The sequence below is a fragment of the Lynx rufus genome, unplaced genomic scaffold, assembly GCF_022079265.1.
Source record: "Lynx rufus isolate CCGP_SWC_20201006 ecotype Redwood Valley unplaced genomic scaffold, mLynRuf1.p SCAF_18, whole genome shotgun sequence".
Lineage (NCBI taxonomy): Eukaryota > Metazoa > Chordata > Mammalia > Carnivora > Felidae > Lynx > Lynx rufus.
The window spans coordinates 25,886,782-25,906,083 of record NW_025814832.1 but is presented as its reverse complement, the minus strand read 5'-3'; the positions used below and the strand labels follow the sequence as shown (position 1 = coordinate 25,906,083).

At 56.4% G+C, this 19,302-nt stretch overlaps 1 protein-coding gene across 1 annotated transcript; it reads left to right on the top strand.

Annotated features, from left to right (window-relative positions):
- The first annotated feature begins 16,748 nt into the window (after positions 1-16,748).
- Positions 16,749-17,897, top strand: NEUROD2 (neuronal differentiation 2). The gene has a single exon (XM_047080384.1). The coding sequence runs from the start codon at positions 16,749-16,751 to the stop codon at positions 17,895-17,897; it is 1,149 nt and encodes a 382-aa protein (XP_046936340.1).
- The last annotated feature ends 1,405 nt before the right edge of the window (positions 17,898-19,302 follow it).

Genomic DNA, 19,302 nt, shown 5'->3' with positions numbered 1-19,302 from the left:
GGAGAGAGGCAGGAGACAGAGAAGGAAAGAGAGTAAAAATAGCTCAGCATTAAGATAATTGCAGCTCACAGCTCTGCCCTCCGTTAGGAATTAAATGAGGTTTTATTACTTTGATTTTTCTCTCCTGGATCCTACGCGACTTCTCAAGAACTTGGGGAAAAGTTTTTCAGGTGGGCGGCCAGGTGGCGGGGGCTGTGTGGGTGACAGAGGAGGAAAGGAACAGGACTTCTGGGAGCTGGGGGGATGTGGTCAGGGGCAAGGAGTGGGGTAGGACTAGGAAGGATGGGGGACCACAGCGGGGACTGGGAGACATAGCCAGGGTCAGGCACATGGTGGGCGGCTGAGAAGCAAGGGGCCAGGGTGACCTCCATTTCCATTCTCTTTGACTTAGAATTAATCATATGCAAATGAGATGTAAAAATAATGTGCCACTCCTCGGTTATTATTCTTGAGTTAGAAGCACAGGCGGTTGGGTCCAAGAAACAAAATCAAGACCTTGTTTGACTTAACTCTGATTGAACTATGGGTCTTTCCGCTTGGACAGACAAAAATAAGTGTAGCGTAGTGTGTCTATTAATGTGTCATGGGTCTGAACACACTATTTTGAGCCATGTCCTCCTCACACTCTCTCTTCACATCATTGCCTGGTGCTTGCCACAGTGCCTGGCAGACAGGAGGCATTACATTCACCTTCTCTGGAAGGTGAATTTGCAAGGGAGGTATAAGGCCTTTGCCTTCCTTCTGGGAGTTGGGAAGAGTGGACAATCGTGGATATTCCCCCCCTTCCCCCAAGCAAGATATAGTCAGGTGGACAGAACATACACTGGGCACTTGCACAGATCTGGGTAGGAATCTTAGATCTATGACTTACTGTGTTACCTTAGATGAAATTCTTAGCCCCTCTGAGCCTCAGTCTCCTCGTGTTTCAAAGCCCACTTCACATGGTAGCCCTGACGTTTCAATAAGATAGGAGTAAAGCCCACAGCCCAGGGCAGCGCTCCCGGTAGGTCTTCAGTCCATTCCAGCTTCCCTGGAGTTCAGAGGTGCAGTTCCCAAAAGGGCCAGCAGGTGGCGGAGTCGGCCAGGGTTTGGGCGGCTAAGCTGCTGGCACTGCGGGTCTGTAGTTGGGCATCACACCCGTGACCTTGGCACCACGAAGCTGAGCAGAGCTGGCCGGGTTGGCATATGGCAGCTGGAAGGGAGGCCCCGGAAGCCCTGGGAGGCAACCTTAGAGAAGCCGGGGAACGCGAGCTGGGCGTACTGAGACAACTTTCCCTGAGGAAGCTGGTGGTGGGGAAGTGGGAGAGGGAGGAGGGAAGGGGAAACACACCTCTGGGGAGGCCTGTGGTCACCAAGAGGAGAGGGCAAGAGCACTCTCAGCCAGGACAATAGTGGTATCAGGACAGATGGGCAATCATCTGAGACATTCATTCACACATTCATTTATTCATCCATTCATCCATCACCCATCCCTTTGCCCACTGAATAAATTCACACTGAGTGCTTTATAAAAGATCAACTTTATTGAATTTGAATTTGTATTTCTGGGGTGCCTGGGTGGCTCAGTCGGTTAAGCAGCCAGCTTTGGCTCAGGTCATGATCTCATGTGGGTTTGAGCCCCACATCTGGCTGTCTGCTGTCAGCTCGGAGCCCACTTTGGACTCTCTGTCTCCCTCTCTTTCTCTCTCTCTCTCTGCCCCTCCCTCACGTGATCTCTTTCAAAAATAAATAAACTTTTTTTTTAAATCCTAAAGTATACACTTCTATGCATTTTTGAGAATTTTACACTTGATCTTAGCCAAAAGACCAAGAAGCGATTGTTTTTGAGAATTTTAAACGACATATGACCACTATCACAACACAGATATAGGACATTTTCATCACCCCAAAATGTTTTATTTTGCGCATCCAAGTCAACCTTCCCTCCTTGTTCACTGGGTGTATCATAACTCTTTGTTTTTTTTTTTAATTAAAAAAAATTTTTTTTAATTTACTTAGGGAGAGGGAGAGAGAGAGCACGAGTAGGGGAAGGGCAGAGAGAGAGGAGAGAGAGAGAATCCCAAGCAGGTTCTACATTGTCAGCACAGAGTCCAATGCAGGGCTTGAACTCACGAACTGTGAGATCATGATCTAAGCCTGAACCAAGAGAGGGAGGCTTAACCAACTGAGCTACCCAGGCGCCCCTATCATAACTCTTAACACAGTATTTTGAGAAGTGCCCTTCCCACCATCTCTTTGCATGGTCCCCTGCCTGCCATAGTGCCCAGAATATAGGAGGCACTGCATGCTGTAGACGGGACGACTGAGGAACAAATGAACGGATGAATACACAAGTCATAGAAATCGTCAACGGCTGACATATGGAGCACTTACTCTGCATTGGTCACTGAGCTAGGCCTTTTATATGTATTATCTTATTTAATCCTCATTAATACCATTCCATTTTACAGATGAGGCAAATGAGGCCTAGAACTTTTACCCAGAGCCTGGGTTCCACAGAGGCAGTGTGACTCCAGAGCTCTCACTCTTTACTGCTGCCTTTAATACATTCAGGATGGGCGAGCAGAAGATTGTTTGCATGCACTGGCCCAGGCTTCTCTCTTGTTCAGCATTGGACCGGGTTTCTCTCCAGCCCAGTTTGGGAGGCACGCAGGGGAGGCAGGCGAGCGTGGGGGAGCTGAGATCAATGTGTGCAGGCTGCCCTCTGGTGGCAGATATGAGTACAGCGGTGTCTCTGCCCTCTGGCGCCCCCAGGTAGGATGCTGCTGAGAAGAGTGAGCAAGCAGGCAGCCCACAGTGGGGGCAGCCTCAGCCCCGGGCACCTGGAGACCCCCTGCTCTGGCCACTGCCTGGTGCCCCCCCAGGTGCCAGCTGAGGCTGCCCCCGAAGAATGCCAGCTGCCGGAGCCGGCCGCCTCCTACCCCCTCCACCAGCCCTCACACATACTCCGATCCCGGTCCAGTCGGCTGCTTCCATTCCCTGAAGAAGAGGCCCTAAAGTTAAAACAGCTGTTAATTTATAAACCAATTTTTCCGTGACTGCTTAATAAATCGCCAGCAGCTGCTCTGCCCCCTCCTCCTGCCCAGGCACCCGGCCCTGAGGGCTGCATGGAGAAGCTCGGAGCCGCCAGCCTGCCCCTCCTGCCTCCATCCCTCAACTCCCCAACTTGCCCCCCATTCTCCTAGGAACTGAGCGTGTGTGGGGGAAACCCTGATGAGCCCATCTTCTCTGGGCTTTGGTGGAGTAGAGAGGTAAGGATGGATTTTCTTTCCTAGTGGGCTTCAGCCTAAAGGCTATCCCTCCCAGTGCCCTGCACACCCCCTCCCCCAGGATCCTCGGGGCTCAGAAGGCAGGTGTCAAAGGTCTTCTTAGGGCTGGGGAGTGAGGGTGTCCAGATTCCCTAGAGGAGTTCCCCTGAGACACTGAGAGGTAAAATGACCCTAGGCTCATCCCTAGGAGCACTGGAATCTCAATTCCCTGTATCAGGGTGGTCCCACTGACAGCAGCTAACTGACTCCCTGACCCTGCGGTTCCTGTCAAGTGTGGGCTGGGATAGCATCCCACTCTGGGGGAGGGGGGGAATGCCCATCCCCAGGATAATGAGAGGAGGGATTGGGGCCTCCGAAACACTCATTTTACCCAACTTCCACTAGCATGTAAAGGGCATCACGAAAATACACGTGGGGTGGGGGCCATGTGGATGACAGGGGTAAGGCCATGTTTTCTTCACCTCTGCCAGTTGCAGAGTTATCCACCCAAAGGCCTGCTGCTACTGAGACCTGACTCCACTGGGCAAGGGGGTCAATCTGGCCATGCCCCTGTAGCCACAAGGAGCTCAGTAGGGAAGAGGGGAGCAGGGCGGTAAGGCACACGAGGTCAGGAGTTCAAATCCCACTCTCCTGCTCACTAGCTGTGTGACCTTGAGCAAATAACTCAACCTCTCTTTTCTTCTTCCCTGTCTCCACCAGTAAAATAGGAATACTAATTATAGAATTGTGAAAATTAAACCAGTTGATGCACATAAAGTGCCTGGCACATAGTAGGTGTTTACAGAGTGACAGTATTATTTTTTCATCCCCCTGCTGGAAAGAGCAGAGACTGGATTTCTTGGATCCCTCACGTCACAAATCTGGGAGTGGAGATGTTCACGAGATTCCCAGAGGAAATGGCAGGTAGGAGTGCTGGGGCCAAATTTAAGAAAAAACAAGGATTCCTGAGTAATATGGTTCTGGCTGGACTTTCTCATTCTATTCTTCTCCCATCTCTACCCTCCTCTTCCTCCTGACTCCTGCAGTAGCCATGGCCCTTCCCCAACCTGCTTTTTGGGAAAGAAGGAACAGCCTCCACCCAGCTCTGGAGCCCCCACCTCTCAGAAGAAAGTCCTTCCCAAGGCCTAACTGAAATCCCTTCCATTACTTCTCATGTTCTCTACTCGGCAGGGGCTGCCAGGACCCTTTCTGGCCTCACTCCCAGGAGCAGAGTGGGGAGGCCCAGAGAGCCTGCTCAACTGCTGTCACACAAGCTGGGTGTGAGCCTGGCCTTGCTACAACCTCCCTGTGTGGCCAGAGCAACTTAGTCAACCTCTCTGAGCCACGGATTCCCCAGCTGTAGAATGGGGAACATCCCAGAACCTACCTCCTAGGTGGTTGTGAGAGTTAGATATGACATTGCACATGGAGTTCTCAGCACAGGGCCTGGCTCTCAGCAGGTGCCGAGGACATGGCACTAGAGAGAGAGAGAGAGAGAGAGAGAGAGAGAGAGAGAGAGAGAGAGAGAGAGAGAAAGGGCAGAGTATGGTGGAAAGAACCCAGATGCCAGAGTTGGACTGTCTGGATTCAAATTCCACTCCACTACTCACCACTGAGTGACGTTGGACAAGTCATTTAACCTTCCTGTGCCCCTATTTCTCCATCCATAAAATGGGCACTGTAACAGAGCCTATGTCACTGGGTGGTTGTGAGACCTCTAGAGCTCTCAGAAAGTTCTCCATCTCAATAAATGTTGGCCTGAATTAATTAATAGCAATAAAGAGCATTGTTAGTTGCTATTATTATTGGCCCCACTAGAGCACTGATCCCCTTTGGGCTTTGCCCCATCCAGGGGCTTGCTGATGGCAGGTTGGAAGGTGCACAGTACCAGACTGGAGACCCTGGTCCTGGGGACCCCAGCTCAGGGCAGGCCTGCAGTCTCTACTTTAGTGTCCCCTCTTCTGGCATCCTCTGGCTTGGGCACAATCCGGAGGCACAACCCGCTGTCTCCCTGAGTCAATGGTCCTGCAAAGCAGCCAGACCCCTCCCTGTGCCCAGGTCCTGACTACCTCCTGGAAATAAAGCAGATCCCGGGGGCCCACTCAAGCTCAGGACTGCTCTGCCAGGGTGCCAGCTGGTGCCCACGGGGGCGGGGCAGTGGTTTGATCATGTGGAAAGGGAAAGCTGGAGGCTTTCCTGGGTGGCCCCCTTTCCTGTGTGGCCCTCACCAGAGACATGGAAAGACTGGGGCACCCAGGCCATCCTTGTAACTCCCTTCCCCTAGGACAGACAAGGGTGAGAACTAAGCTCCGCCTTTCCAGTGCCTCAGTTTACTCAGCCATCCGGAGGATGGAGTCTTCATTTCTGTCTCCCTGGGGCTCCAAAGGCCTTGGCATTGGCCTCTCACAGCTCCTTGCCCTCTTTCCTTTCTTAAAGAAAACGAGCTCAGCCTCCTCCTTCCCTCACGGATTCTCTCCTCAGAAGCCACCCAGGAGGACACTTAGCCCCGAAGGAGAGGGGAAAAGCCAACCCCATGCTGGAGACCGCCTCTGCAGGGCGTGGGCTGCATCTCCAAAGCCGCCCTGGGCACCAGCCCCGCCCGGGTCGCCCTGCGATCCCCGCCCCTGCCCCTTCCCGCCGCCACTGGCCCTTTAAGAGCCTCTCCGCGCGCTGCCGTCCCGGATCAGCCAGAGAGACCATTAAAATTTTATGCAGAATGAAAATGGGCCAGGTCTCCAGCTTCCTCGCTCCCATCCAATGATTTATTACTCGCAAATACCACAGAACTAATTAGTATAGTAATTAATTAATACGCATTTGCATATTTGCATGTGCAATTAGTGCAGTGGAGTGATTACTGGGAGAATGAGGGGCCCCGGATTGTCAGATGTGAGGGGGAAGTGGCCTGGAAAAGAGTTAGTGGGAATGAACTTTGTAGGGAGCGCGAAGGCTGGGAGGGAGGGGGAGGCGAGCGGGGGCAAGGCGGGGGGCGCCGGGGCGCAGGGGCGCCTCAATGGGGCGCGGAGCGGCCGCGCAGGGGAGCGCCAGGCCTGGGCCCGCCCGCGGCCGCAGGACGCCGGTCGGGGGTCGCGACCCGGGCGCCCCCGCCCCGCCCGCGGCCCCGCCCCGCCCCCGCCGCGTGGCACGGCTCCAAGCGCGCGCCTGATTGTTATGCATTGTGTTTCTTGTTGCGAGCGGAGCCGGGCGGAATGGGGCTGGCACAAGCTGTTTCCCTGCCACGCGGCGGTGGCACCTTAAAGGGGCAGCGTCCTCTTCCCGCCGCCGCCGGCCCGCCTCCCCCCTCGCCGACCCCACCTGCGAGCCGCCTGCCGGACCCCCTTCCGTGCGGCCACCGACGGCTGGAGCCCGGCTGAGGACGAGAGGGCGCGCGCGGGGCCGCTCGGGAGGTGGCGCTTCCCCGGGGGGCGCGGGGCACGTGCCGAGGGAGACGGGCGGGCAGGAAGTCAGGCTGCGAGCGGGGATTGGGCGGCTGGGGCGCGCCGGGCCCGGTGCCAGGCGCCAGGCGGGGACGGTGAGAAGAGAACGCGGAGAAAGCCAGGAGGAGAAGGACAAGGAGGAGAAGGAGCGAGTGGCAGGGTCCCCCTGGGTGCCAGATGCTTCCTCGTAGGATGCCGCTCCGCTTCTAATCTCACAAAGATTCTGTGAGGTAGGGCTCCTTATTCCCATTTTCCAGACAGGTACAGAATGGTGTGGCAGGCGGCTGGTGATGAAGAGTAAAGCTGATCCAGCTGGTCAGCCCAGCCCCACGTGCTCCTCAACGTGGTGACAGGGGCCAGAAGAGGGAGTGACATGACATCAGGGAGGGCTTCCTGGTGGAAGAAGCACTTTGTGGAACCCGCAAGGGCAAGGAGGGCACCTTCTGAAGGAGCTGAGGAAAGAGGGAAGCATGTTTCACGTGACGGCCTCTTCCCTGGAAGGGGCTCCCACCCACCCATGAGTAGAACTGTGGAGACACAGGCTAGGCCACTGGCTCCTGTGACCTGAGGGCCTGGACAAAGGGCAGACTCGGGGCAATAGTCCTTCCCTGGGCACCCTCCTTTCCCTCTCTTATCACAGGGGATGCTCTTCCCCAGTGTGAAGATAGTGGGGGTTTCAAAGAAAAGAGTACTGTTTGCAATAGTGAAAGAGAGACCAGGACCTAGAGTCAGGGCTTGGTTCAAATCCCACCTCTGCAGCATACTAGCTATGTGACCTTGGCACAGCAACCTTGACCTCACCCTCTCTGTGCTTCAGCATCCTTGTCTCTAAGTGGGGCTACCGATAATCCTGCCTCCGAGGTCATGGTGAGGAGGAAAGATGATGCATGTGAAACCTTGTGCCCGGTACAGATCATGCCCACCATTATCATTATTACATTGTTGTGGTTTACGTGTTACATTATTACAGAGCTCTGAGGCCCCAGGGACAGAAGGACCCCAAAGCAGGAATTGGGGTCCAGCTCTGTCACTCATTAGTCTTGTGACCTCAGGCAAGTTACCTTTCCTCTCTGTGCTGTGGTTTCCTTATCTGTAAAATGGAGCGTTGGTACCTCCAGACTCTTCCCTTCCCTCCCTGTGCTCACCCTACAGGGTAGTGAAGTAGGGAAGTGATGGCTAAGTCTCGTTCACACTATCCTGGGCTCCAGTCTCCCAGGGGCTGAGCCAAATAGAAACCTCCTGGGTATTTCCTCAATGTACACCCCACCCCCCAGCACGGCCCCTTGGGGCTGTCCTGTGAGCACCAGCACTGTCACAGGTGTGAGTCACCTGTGTCTACTGCCGGCCTCTGGTGCCCCATCCACCCATGCTGGCTCAAGAGAGGCATCAGAGAAGTACGTGGTCCCCACAAGCCCCCCTACACCCAGAAGAGGAGGAAGCTCCAGGGGAGGAAACCAGGAAATGCCCTGGTCACAAGGAAGTTCACAGCAGAGCCCGCCTAGAGGAAAGGGAGCCCAGGACACACGCTCTGTCCTCTTGCTTTTACTGATGCCCTTCACTGCCCCATCATGGGCTACCATCCCCCATCAGTCAGGATCTAATCACCCCAAGTGTTCTTCATAATTGGCTGTCCTTTCAGCCCCTCCCGTTAGTCCTGAAGGAGGTAAGCAAGTGGGCAGGTGGCGCTAGGCCCATTTCACAGATGAAGAAGCAGAGGGTTGTGTGCTTTAACCAAGATCGAGACCCTGCCAAGACCAGTGCTCTTTTGGCCACCTTGAGCTCCCTCTTCATCCGAATGCCTTGGAGTAGCAGGGGCAGGACCTCCTGACTGCTCACCTGGAATGCTGACGGAAGGGCAGAAGGAAGAAGTAGTGATGAGGGGCACCTGGGTGGTTCAGTCAAGCGTCCGACTCTTGATTTGGGCTCAGGTCATGATCTCGCAGTTCGTGGGTTCAAGCCCCCCATCAGGCTCTGTGCTGACAGTACAGAGCCTGTTTTGGATTCTCTCTCTCTCCCTTTCTCACTGCCCCTTCCTGCTCTCACTCTCTCAAAATAAATAAATAAACTTAAAAAAAAAAAAGATGTGACGAACAGAGCTCCAGGAACAAAGATTTTTAAAAGCTAAAGCCGGGGTGCCCGGGTGGCTCAATCGGTTAAGCGTCTGACTTCCGCTCAGGTCATGATCTCACCGTCTGTGAGTTCAGGGCCCCGCGTCCGGCACTGTGCTGACAGCTCAGAGCCCGGAGCCTGTTTCGGGTTCTGTGTCTCCCTCTCTCTCTCTGCCCCTTCCCCACTCACACTCTGTCTCTGAAAAATGAATAAACCTTTAAAATTAAAGCTAAAGCCGATTAGGGGCTTGCAGAATCAGCCATATCCGGCCAGGGGCTGAGGCAGCATTTTCACACCTGTTAGCCTGTTTGACACTTACAACAGTCCTAGAAGCCTGTTTTTATTGTAATTATCAAGCCCATTTTACAGAGAGGAAGGCTGACATGCCACGTCAATTCCAGGATTGGTGGCGAGGCTGAGGGCAAAGGAGGGAGGGTTTCAAGGAGAGGCTTCCTGTGTGTGGGTGTTCTGCCTCAGCTGCAGCCTTCAATTTCTGGGCTAGAACTGACACCTGCTCCAACAGTGGCAGACAGGCCTTTGGTGCCACAACCATTTCTTGAGGCGATTCTCTGTGCCAGGCACTGGGCCCAATTCCTGTCTTTGAGGAACGTGCTGTCAGATGAGAGAGACCCGTGAGGCAAAGGTCAATACCTATGCCTATGTAGAAGTGTGCAGAAAGTATTAGAGGAGACTGGGTAGGAGCATCTAACCCAGAGGGACTTCCCGGAGGAGGTGATGCTTAGGCTTAAAAGGCTAGGAAAAAGGGAGAGGGCGCTCCAGACATAACAGACAACTGGGACAAAGGCTCACAGGCACAAGGCTTGTGAAAGTAGAAGCAGCTTAGAGCTGCTGAGGGTCTGGGTTCAAGGCAGGGACAAGTGCTGGGGCAGCCAGGTCGGGGGTGTCCCTACGGAGTGTGGCCTGCTCCTAGGAGTGATGAGGAGCCATTGGAGATGCCTGAAATAAGACTTTTTAGATAGGATGGGCAGAATGGGTAGCCTTGATCCTGTGCAGGAAGCTCAAAGGGCAGTAAGGGCTTCACAGGGGAGGAGGGCCTGGACAGGGCCCATGAGACAGAAGGGGTATGAGATATTGAGGGGGTGGCTTTGGGCAGCAGCAGCAAAGAAGAAAAGGCAGTGAGAGTGGGACTCAGCCTTGTCCCTGGACTTCAGTTCTCGCCCCCTCAGGGAATTACAGTTGCCTCCTGCAGGGTCAGAGTAGAAAGGAGAGGGGCTCTGAGGCTTCAAGAGGTGGGAGGCTGGAGCAAGGGATCTACAACTGGGCAGGGACCACTCTAGTGAGGGAGGCGCCTTGGGGCCTCTGTGACCTCAGAACCGGAGCTTGGTGCCCAGTATGAGGGTCAAGCTCCTCCAGTCTCAGCCTCCATGACCCACGCCCTCTGAGGGCCACTTTGGTGGGGGGGGGGCGGAATCTGTGATCCTCTATTTCAAGTTCAGTTCCCCAGAATGAAATTTGTGCAAAAGGCAGGAGGAGGGGTCTGGAGGTTCTGAGCTCCACCAGGGACCCTGGGTCTTGCTGCTTTAGGAGATTCTCTGGAGAAAGGCTCGTACCCTCAAACTCTCTTAGCCAGCCACGCATTAATGCAGCGAGCATTTATTGAGTGCCGACTCACTACAGCCTTTGTGAAGCACTGGAGTATTGAGATACAAAACAAGTAGCCACTGTGGTCAAGTCAGGGAGACAGATGGGTAAATGGATCCTCCTAACAGAAGGTGGTAAGCACGGAAGCTGTCCTGCCTGGGGAGTTTCCAGGAAGGCTCCCAGGAGGAGGTGTCCTTCCAGGAATCATCCTTGTGAGGAATGAGGATGACTGATGAAAGGGAGACTCAGAGACCCAGAGACCAGTGCCCATCAGGGAAGCAACTCTTAGAAAAACAGGGCTCAGGAGCCAGAAGTCAAAGGTTATGGGGCAAAAGGCCACTCTACTCTTGGAACAAGGGAACAATCCTGAGGGGGCTGGCTTTTCAGAAGGACTGGAAGGTCTCCCCCATCACCCTCTGTCCTGGATTGGGGGCAGGATGGGGAGGGGGAAGGGTGCAGCAGAGTTCTGCCTCAGGACTCTCAGCACCATGCCTGGCCCCATGGGTGTGTGCCCACCCATCTTTGGGTGGGGCCTAGGCCCAGAATGGGAGCCCAGGGCTCAGGCAAAGGAGAATCCTGGTAGTGAGCTAGAGGTCAGGACAGGAGGTCAGCACGGAGGAGGGGGGCTACACCTCACTGGTCCTCCCCCTCCCCCTCCCCCGTGGCACCACAAGGCACGCAGCCGCATATCACCCGTGCCAGCCCTCACCTCCCGGCAACGTCGCCGCATTCTCAGCCACGCCATCTGGCGTGCCCGCCGCTCCCCAGAACACTGCGGCGGGCGGGGGAGGGGGGTAGCGGGGCAGGTGCCCACCCCAGAGCCAGGAAGAAGCGGCAGGTCCCCCTCCCCCAACGCCCTTTTGGACTTGAGGTGGGGCAGGGGGATGGGGAAGGGGGTGGCAGGTGCTCTCATGCTTCAGGAGGAAGCTTCAAGCATCCTGAACTGATAGAACAGGCGCCGTCTGGGCAGTGCCAGCCTGCCCCCTCCCCTTCCTCCTCCCCCCACAGCACAGCTAATGCCAGCAGCACCGGGCCCTCAGAGGATCTCCAAATTCCTGCCCTTCCCCTCAAATCAGAGATGAGGGTGACGAGAACAGGCTGCCCCCTCCTCACTGTGCTCCTACCCTCATTCTTCACCTGCCCGCCCACCTCAGCGGGGGGAGGCCCCAGGACCGTGGCCTTAGATGGCTTCCGCCACAGAACGGACACCTGGGTTCTAATCCACCTGCTCCCCACGGCTTGGCACTTTGGTGGGAAATCGAGTCTCCTTCTCCAGCACACTTGCCCCCACCGATCTTATTTGGGGCATGGTGGTGGTGGCGGCTGGCTAGGTGTCCTTCCGGGTGTCAGCATGGAGTGGAGTTTTTACAGATTTATACGTATGTCTGTACTTTGGTGGAGCCCGGGGTGTAACGAGAGCAGTTTTACAGAACATTCATCCTGTCCCCTGAGCAAGATTCCCCTAGACTGCTCAGGAATGACCTGTCCCCTCCCTCTGTCTCTGCCTGTCTCCCCCCACCCCCCCATCAGGACCTAAGCCTGCACAAAATGGCCGCCACCCCTCCGAGGCAGCCATTTTAGGTGCCCAGACTGTGGCCTCCCTTGGGATGGGGCTATGTCTCCATGGGAACCTCAGACCCTCAGCTCCCAGCTCCCTCCATGGGGGTGGGCAGCAGAAATGGGAGTCTTCCAGGCCTGGCTGAGGTACCCACTATTCCCCTTTTCCTCTCAGAGACCCAGAGGGGACTAGGCCCCTCACCAACTCCCTTCCCCCAATGCCAGGGGGAGGAACAGATGGCATCTCTGGGTGTCCTTCTCCTTCCGTCTCCTTCCTTCCATTTCTGGCTCTTTCTGTCTCTCCGTCACTGCATCTCCGCATCTCTGGGTGAACAGAGAGGAGCATGTATGTCTCTGTATGTTTGTGCTTGTTCGTGTGGATGTGGACACGTGTGTGTTGTACCTCTTCCAAGCCTATGTCTGAGGCCGGCCCATCCCACACCTCCCTCTGTTCCAATTTTCCCCTGTTTTTTATTGTATCTTCTAAAAAAAAGTTGAAACGTGTCGAGTGAGAAAAACTTGTTCCATTTTTCTGAAGGAAGAAAAGACAGGGGCAGGAAACAGACCAAGAGGGATGAAGTTCCCCATGCCCTCAGGTATACCCACCCCCACCCCCAGGTCTCCTTCTGTGGGGGGTTAAGAGGGGCTTCTCAGACCTAGAGAGCCAAGGTCATTCTTAACAGGAGGCTGGGAGGGATGGAAAGACTTCCCAAGGGCTCCTTTATCCTGAGCAAGGTATTGCTTCCTGCCTGGAGTAGAAAGCAAAGCTGGTAGGGGTCTGTGAGACCCTAGGTGGCTCAACCCAATCCCTCAGTGTCCAAAGGAGAAGGCAGAGGGTGTCTTTCTCCCCCAAGGAGGTACTCATTCTCTTACTCATCCATTCATTCACCCATTAATTCACCAAAAACTCAATTCCTATATAGACAAAGCATTCTGAATGTGTATGGGGGTATGTGCAAGAAATTAATATTGTAAAGCATGTTACAGTTTACAAAGTGCCTTAATAAAAATGAGATATGGCATTTGTTGAATGCCTACTATATTGCTGGCCCTGTGTATTACCCCATTGAGTACTAACAGCAACTCTAGGAGGTATGGCATAATCATCCCCATTTTACAGATGCGGACATCAAGACTGAGAGACCTTATGCAACTTGCTCAAGGCATTCAGCATTCTTTGAAGCTAGTAAGTGGGGTTGGGCAGAAATCAGAGTCCAAAGCACATGAATGTAACTCAAATATCACATGGCCAAGGCCTTGAGGAGAAGGGGCCCCTATCGGGATCAAAGACCCCACCCTCAGTAAAGGGACAATAAAGCCTTTGAGGCTGTACTCAAATTTGGACAGGGGCTGGCTGGCATTCCTGAGTCTCTACCCCACCTCATAGGCCTCTGTCTCTCTGGCTATGCCCAGAGTGCCCTAGACGATCTGCCATAGGTGAGATTTTACCTTCCCAGACTTGGGATCCCTGCAAGAATGGTGGAAGACTTAGCATCGACTTCTCATCCTTGGAGACCCCTGTGGCAGACTGTAGGGTTGTGGAAGGAGCACTTGGCTGGGAGTCAAGCCCCTGGATCCTAGGTCGGGTTCTGCTCTCCCTTCGTGTGTTCCTGGACAAGACAGTCCCTCTCTACAGACCTTGACAAAAGGAGGAGTTGGGGCTATTCGTTCTGAGGCTCCTTTTAGCTCCTGGCCAACTATCTCTGAGAGCCTCAGACACCGGCCTCCCCCTTCTCCAAGGCCTCCTTAGCTACTGTATGCACCTCTGTCTAAAACCTGATTCATTCTACCAAGCATCCAATCAGTGTCTTACCAGCCCAAGGTCCTCTCTGGAGGCTTCCCCAGGGAGAAAACTGTATGTGCCCAGATGGAGAGTGAAGCCCCTGTCTTGCTCAGCATTGCACCCACCAAAGTGCTTGGAACATGCTTGACATCCAAGTGTGTGTGCTTAATGTATAATTGAAGTTGTCTGTGCATACGTAAGCTGGAGGATGGGAAGGGACAGGAAATGTGGGTCTGAAACACACAAATGCTGAATCAGGGTGTGGGCAAGCGTCTCTCTCACCTGGTTGTGATTACCTGCTCACACACATGTATCTGTCTGAGTCAGGGTGTGTTTCTACTTTCTGCACCACAGGGTGAGGAACAGAGGTGTGTGCGTCTGTGTGTGTGTGTGTGTGTGTGTGTGTCTGTGTGTGTGCGTGTCTGTGTGTGTCTAAAGCTACCTCCCTCAACTCATGCCATTTGCATCTGTATCTGGCCCAGTGAGAGAGTTAAAAGGTGAGCTGTAAGAGAAAATAGCCATTTCCTTCTTTATCAAGACACCTGTCTGACCCACCTCCCCTTTGTCCCTCTCAAGACTGTTGGAGTTGACTTCAGTATTTTTTTGTAGGGGGAGGAGAATGCTGAGTCTTCTCTAGGAACTTCAGGCATTTTCCAGCCCAGCCCCCTCCTCCTCCCTTAAATAAGTAAGTCAGAAGGCCAGGAGAGAAAGCCACTGGTGGGATGGTTGCTTGTCTAGCAGGGGGAGGACATGAGGGAGGGGGTGAGTGAGAGATTTCTGGTTTAGGAATCCAGACTGAGACCCTCTCCCTCATTCCTGATGGTGGGTACACAGGCTTATCCTAGAGGCTCTTCTCCACCCCCACCCCAACATACATATGCCCCCAAACACCCAAGGAAATCTCTCCCATAGGCTGACTCCACAGATATACACACATGTCCCCACAGACACACACACGCCCATGCAGAGGCACAGACATCCAGGCAAGTCTTTCCTTTTCTCTGTCTTTCCCTTGGTTTGAATTTCGTTCAGCCACATATGTTGTGTGTGCGTGAGGGTGGGTGGGGGAGGGGCAAACAGGGATGAGGGATGGCATGGTGCCAACATCTACCTATGGGGTTGGGCTAGGGACGCCCCCCACGCCCACCCTGGGAGGGGGCCTCAGCTGTCCCTTTGTGACTGAGGGGATCCTCCCAGGGAGTGGGGGCAAGCATAGAGGTCCCTTCTCCAGACCTGAGGTTTGGTCCCTGACCCACCTTTGGGGGCCTGCAAGGGAGGAAATGGACAGAGCAGGACCCTGGAGAGAGCATAGATAGAATTGGGGGCCACCACAAACCCCCAGTTGCCAGCCTTGTCACCCCATTGTTCCCATGTGGGGGGCTCTATATCCAAGGGGGGCAACTCCTCCCACCTCCCTCTCAATCCCTGCTTTCCCTGCGTTGGGCGGGGAGGGGAGGGCGGCAGAGATATTTATTTATTTCCTTTATTTATTTAATTTTTTTTTTTTTTTTTTTTTTTTTTTGGAGTAGAGAGTGACAGATGGCGGCGGGTCCCGGGGGAGCCGGCTCTCCCCCAATGCAGACGCATGCCAATCACCGTCTCTCATGTGATAGCTGCTGCCCGTGACGTGCCAAGCCCATATGGCCTGGCATAGAGGCTGGTACCCCGCCTGGTAGAGATGCCACACTCGCTCCGCGGTTCGCATGGCGCTCTGAAGACGCCGGCGCCCGCCGCCTTGAGGAGCCGCTGCCCCCGCTCCCTGAAGATGGGGGAACAATGAAATAAGCGAGAAGATTCCTCTTCTCCCCCCTCTCTCTCTTGCCCCCCTCCCCCCCCTCCCCTCCCCTCTCCCCTTGACTCCTCTCCGAGGTAAGTTGTCCGAAAGGGAGCTAGATCTGACCCGCCGGCTGCGGGGGGGTGGGGAGGGCGGCTGCTTCGGCCGACAAGAGGGTCCGCAAATCCCCCCTTCCTGGGACGATGCCCCCTCATAGGGTGGGCATCGGAGGCGCCCAGGGTTCCCTCTCCCCTAGGGGCTGCAGCTCAAGGGGCTACGGAGGGAGGCGTCTCTGCTTGCGATGGGCTTGGGGAGAAAAGCAAGATCATGGTGGGGGGGGAGTGAAGAAGCTGAGATGGGGACCCCCCCCCGCATGGTTGTCCCGGAGGAACCTGCGACCTTTCTTCACCACCCCAAAAAAAAAAAAAAAAAAAAAAAAGGAAAAGAAAAGAAAACAAATTTGATTCCCCCCCACCATCAGTACCGAAATACAACGAGATCTGGAGAGTCGTGAAGGAGGGAGGCAGTTTGAAGGGGGTAAAGGGGTCCTTGACCGCAGGGGAGACGGACGAGGCTCGCTTCTCTCCGTCTCCTCCCCACGCCCGGGTTCCTCGGTCCTCGCCTCCCGGAGCCGGCTCCGGGAGCCGGGGACGCAACGGCTAGAGACGATCCTCCCGCCTCTGGAATTGGGGCTGCGGGGGTGGGGGCCGGGCCGAGGGCGGCGCGCGGCCAAGTTGCAAATTGGATTAGGGAGTGTGGGGGTGAGAGCCGCGGGAGGGGTGGGGGAGCCCGGTCGAGGGGCCCGGGCCGCCAGAGCCGCCGTGCGGGGCAGCTGTCCCCACCCGCGGCCGCCCAGCCTTCCTCCACCGCCAGGAGAGAACCGGCGTTCAGGGCGAGCGCGCCGCCTCCCCGGGCGAAGATGTCTGTTTCCTAACGCCCCGACTCGGTCCCTGCCCTGACCCGGAGAAGCCCCGAGTGCGGGCAGCGGCCCCTCATTCAGGCAAGGGGCGGAGCCGGGGCCCAGCGCTGGGGAGAGGGCCTGGGCCGAGATCCCGGGCCGGTAGCCGGGGCAGGGCTGGGCCGGCTCTGGGCGGGGCAGGAGGAGGAGGTGGGCATCCAGGGCACCCTGGGCACCCGGACTTGGGGGTGGAGGCGAGTTGGGGGGGGCGGCGTGACCCCATTGTGCCCCTCACTCAGTGCTGTTTCCCCTTCCCGCCCGCGGGGCGCCCTCAGGCACCATGCTGACCCGCCTGTTCAGCGAGCCCGGTCTCCTCTCGGACGTGCCCAAGTTCGCCAGCTGGGGCGACGGCGACGACGACGAACCGAGGAGCGACAAGGGCGACGCGCCGCCGCCGCCGCCGCCTCCGCCGGGGCCCGGGGCTCCGGGGCCAGCCCGGGCCTCTAAGCCAGTCCCTCTCCGTGCAGACGAGGTGCCGGAGGCCGCGCTGGCCGAGGTCAAGGAGGAAGGCGAGCTGGGGGGCGAGGAGGAGGAGGAAGAGGAGGAGGAGGAAGGGCTGGACGAGGCAGAGGGCGAGCGGCCCAAGAAACGCGGGCCCAAGAAGCGCAAGATGACCAAGGCGCGCCTGGAGCGCTCCAAGCTGCGGCGGCAGAAGGCGAACGCGCGGGAGCGCAACCGCATGCACGACCTGAACGCGGCGCTGGACAACCTGCGGAAGGTGGTGCCCTGCTACTCCAAGACCCAGAAGCTGTCCAAGATCGAGACGCTGCGCCTAGCCAAGAACTACATCTGGGCGCTCTCGGAGATCCTGCGCTCCGGCAAGCGGCCCGACCTGGTGTCCTACGTGCAGACGCTGTGCAAGGGTCTATCGCAGCCCACCACCAACCTGGTGGCCGGCTGCCTGCAGCTCAACTCGCGCAACTTCCTCACGGAGCAGGGCGCCGACGGCACGGGCCGCTTCCACGGCTCTGGTGGCCCATTTGCCATGCACCCCTACCCGTACCCGTGCTCGCGCCTGGCGGGCGCACAGTGCCAGGCGGCGGGCGGCCTGGGCGGCGGCGCGGCGCACGCCCTGCGGACCCACGGCTACTGCGCCGCCTACGAGACGCTGTATGCCGCGGCGGGCGGCGGCGGCGCGAGCCCGGACTATAACAGCTCCGAGTACGAGGGCCCGCTCAGCCCCCCGCTCTGTCTCAATGGCAACTTCTCACTCAAGCAGGACTCGTCGCCCGACCACGAGAAAAGCTACCATTATTCTATGCACTACTCGGCGCTGCCCGGCTCGCGGCCCACGGGCCACGGGCTGGTCTTTGGCTCGTCGGCTGTGCGCGGGGGCGTCCACTCGGAGAATCTCTTGTCTTACGATATGCACCTTCACCACGACCGGGGCCCCATGTACGAGGAGCTCAATGCGTTTTTCCATAACTGAGACCTCGCGCCTGCCCCTTTCTTTTTCTTTTGCCTTTGCCCGCACCCCTGTCCCCAGCCCCCCGAGCGCAAGGGGACCCCCACCTATCCTGGCGCCGGGCGCGGGGAGCGGGCCGCCGGTACTGACCCTCTCCCGGGCAGTGCAGTCCTCTTACCAGTGGGTGGCCCGTCCCAGGAGCCTCGATTACCCCAGGGGACTCGCCTTCTCTCTCCCCAAGGGGTTTCCTCCTCTTTCCCAGGGGTAGTTCTCCAGGGACCCCTCTTAGGGCACTCCCTGGAGACCACCCCCCATTCCCAATCTCTACACTTAGGTTTCCCCCTCCCCTTCCCCTCTGCAGGCCCAAAGGCATCGGCAAGGGGGCAGCTGAGCTGTGGGATACTGTTTTCCCTCTATTGTTGTTGTTGTTATTATTATTATCATTATCATTATTATTATAACAGACACCGAGCTGCCGTGGCAGAAAGGAGCCGGGCGCCCCCTCTTTCTTGAAGAGGGCATAAGTCAGGGCGCTCCAGCCTGGACCTGGAACACCCTCTCCCCGACCCCTCGTCTCAGCGTTTCGTGATTTTAATTTTGGCGGGAGGAAGTGTGGATTGAGAGGAAAGAGAGAGGCCAAGACAATTTGTAACTAGAATCCGTTTTTCCCCGTTTCCTTTTTTAAAAACAAACAAACATACATACAAAAAAAAAAAAAAAAGGCTAAGAGGCGACGGAGGCCGAACGCAGAGTCCGGATCGGAGAGAAAACGCAGTAAGAACTTTTAGAAGCAATAAAAGGCAAAAAATACTACTACCAATAATAAAAAGACACAAATATCTATGCAAGGAGGTTCTGACTGAGCCTAGCGGCCCGGCCCGGCCCCGGGATGCCCCTCCCGGCCCGCGGGCCGCGCCGCCCAAGCGCGGATCTGTGCACTTTGGTGAAGTGGGGGCCGGCGCCGCCCCCTCCCCTCCCCAGGTTCTTACAATCAGTGACTCGGAGATTTGGGGCCCCAGTGCCACTGCCCTCCCCCGCCCCGTCCCCATTGTGCGTCATGCTGTTTTTTAAAAATCTGTTTCCAAATTTGTATGGAATGGCAAACTGTTGGGGGGGGTCGGTTTGGGGAGGGAGGGTTTGCATGAGAGACACACACACGCACACCACACCGCACGCACACGCAGGCCCGGCGCCGGCGTCCGGGGGCAGAGGGGAGGAGACCTCGCCGACCCCCCGCTCCCCACAGGCAAGCCTCATCCCGGGTTGAGGGTGGAGACCAAGACCTGGGGACAGCCCCGCCCCTGCCCGACTGTGCCTCGGTGGGCGCAAGGCGCCGGCCATTTCCGATGACTGGAGAGGAGGTTTTTGTCTGAAGCGTCCTCTTCGTTCTGGCTAGCAGGTGGGCAGGGAGAGGGCTGAGGGTTCCTTC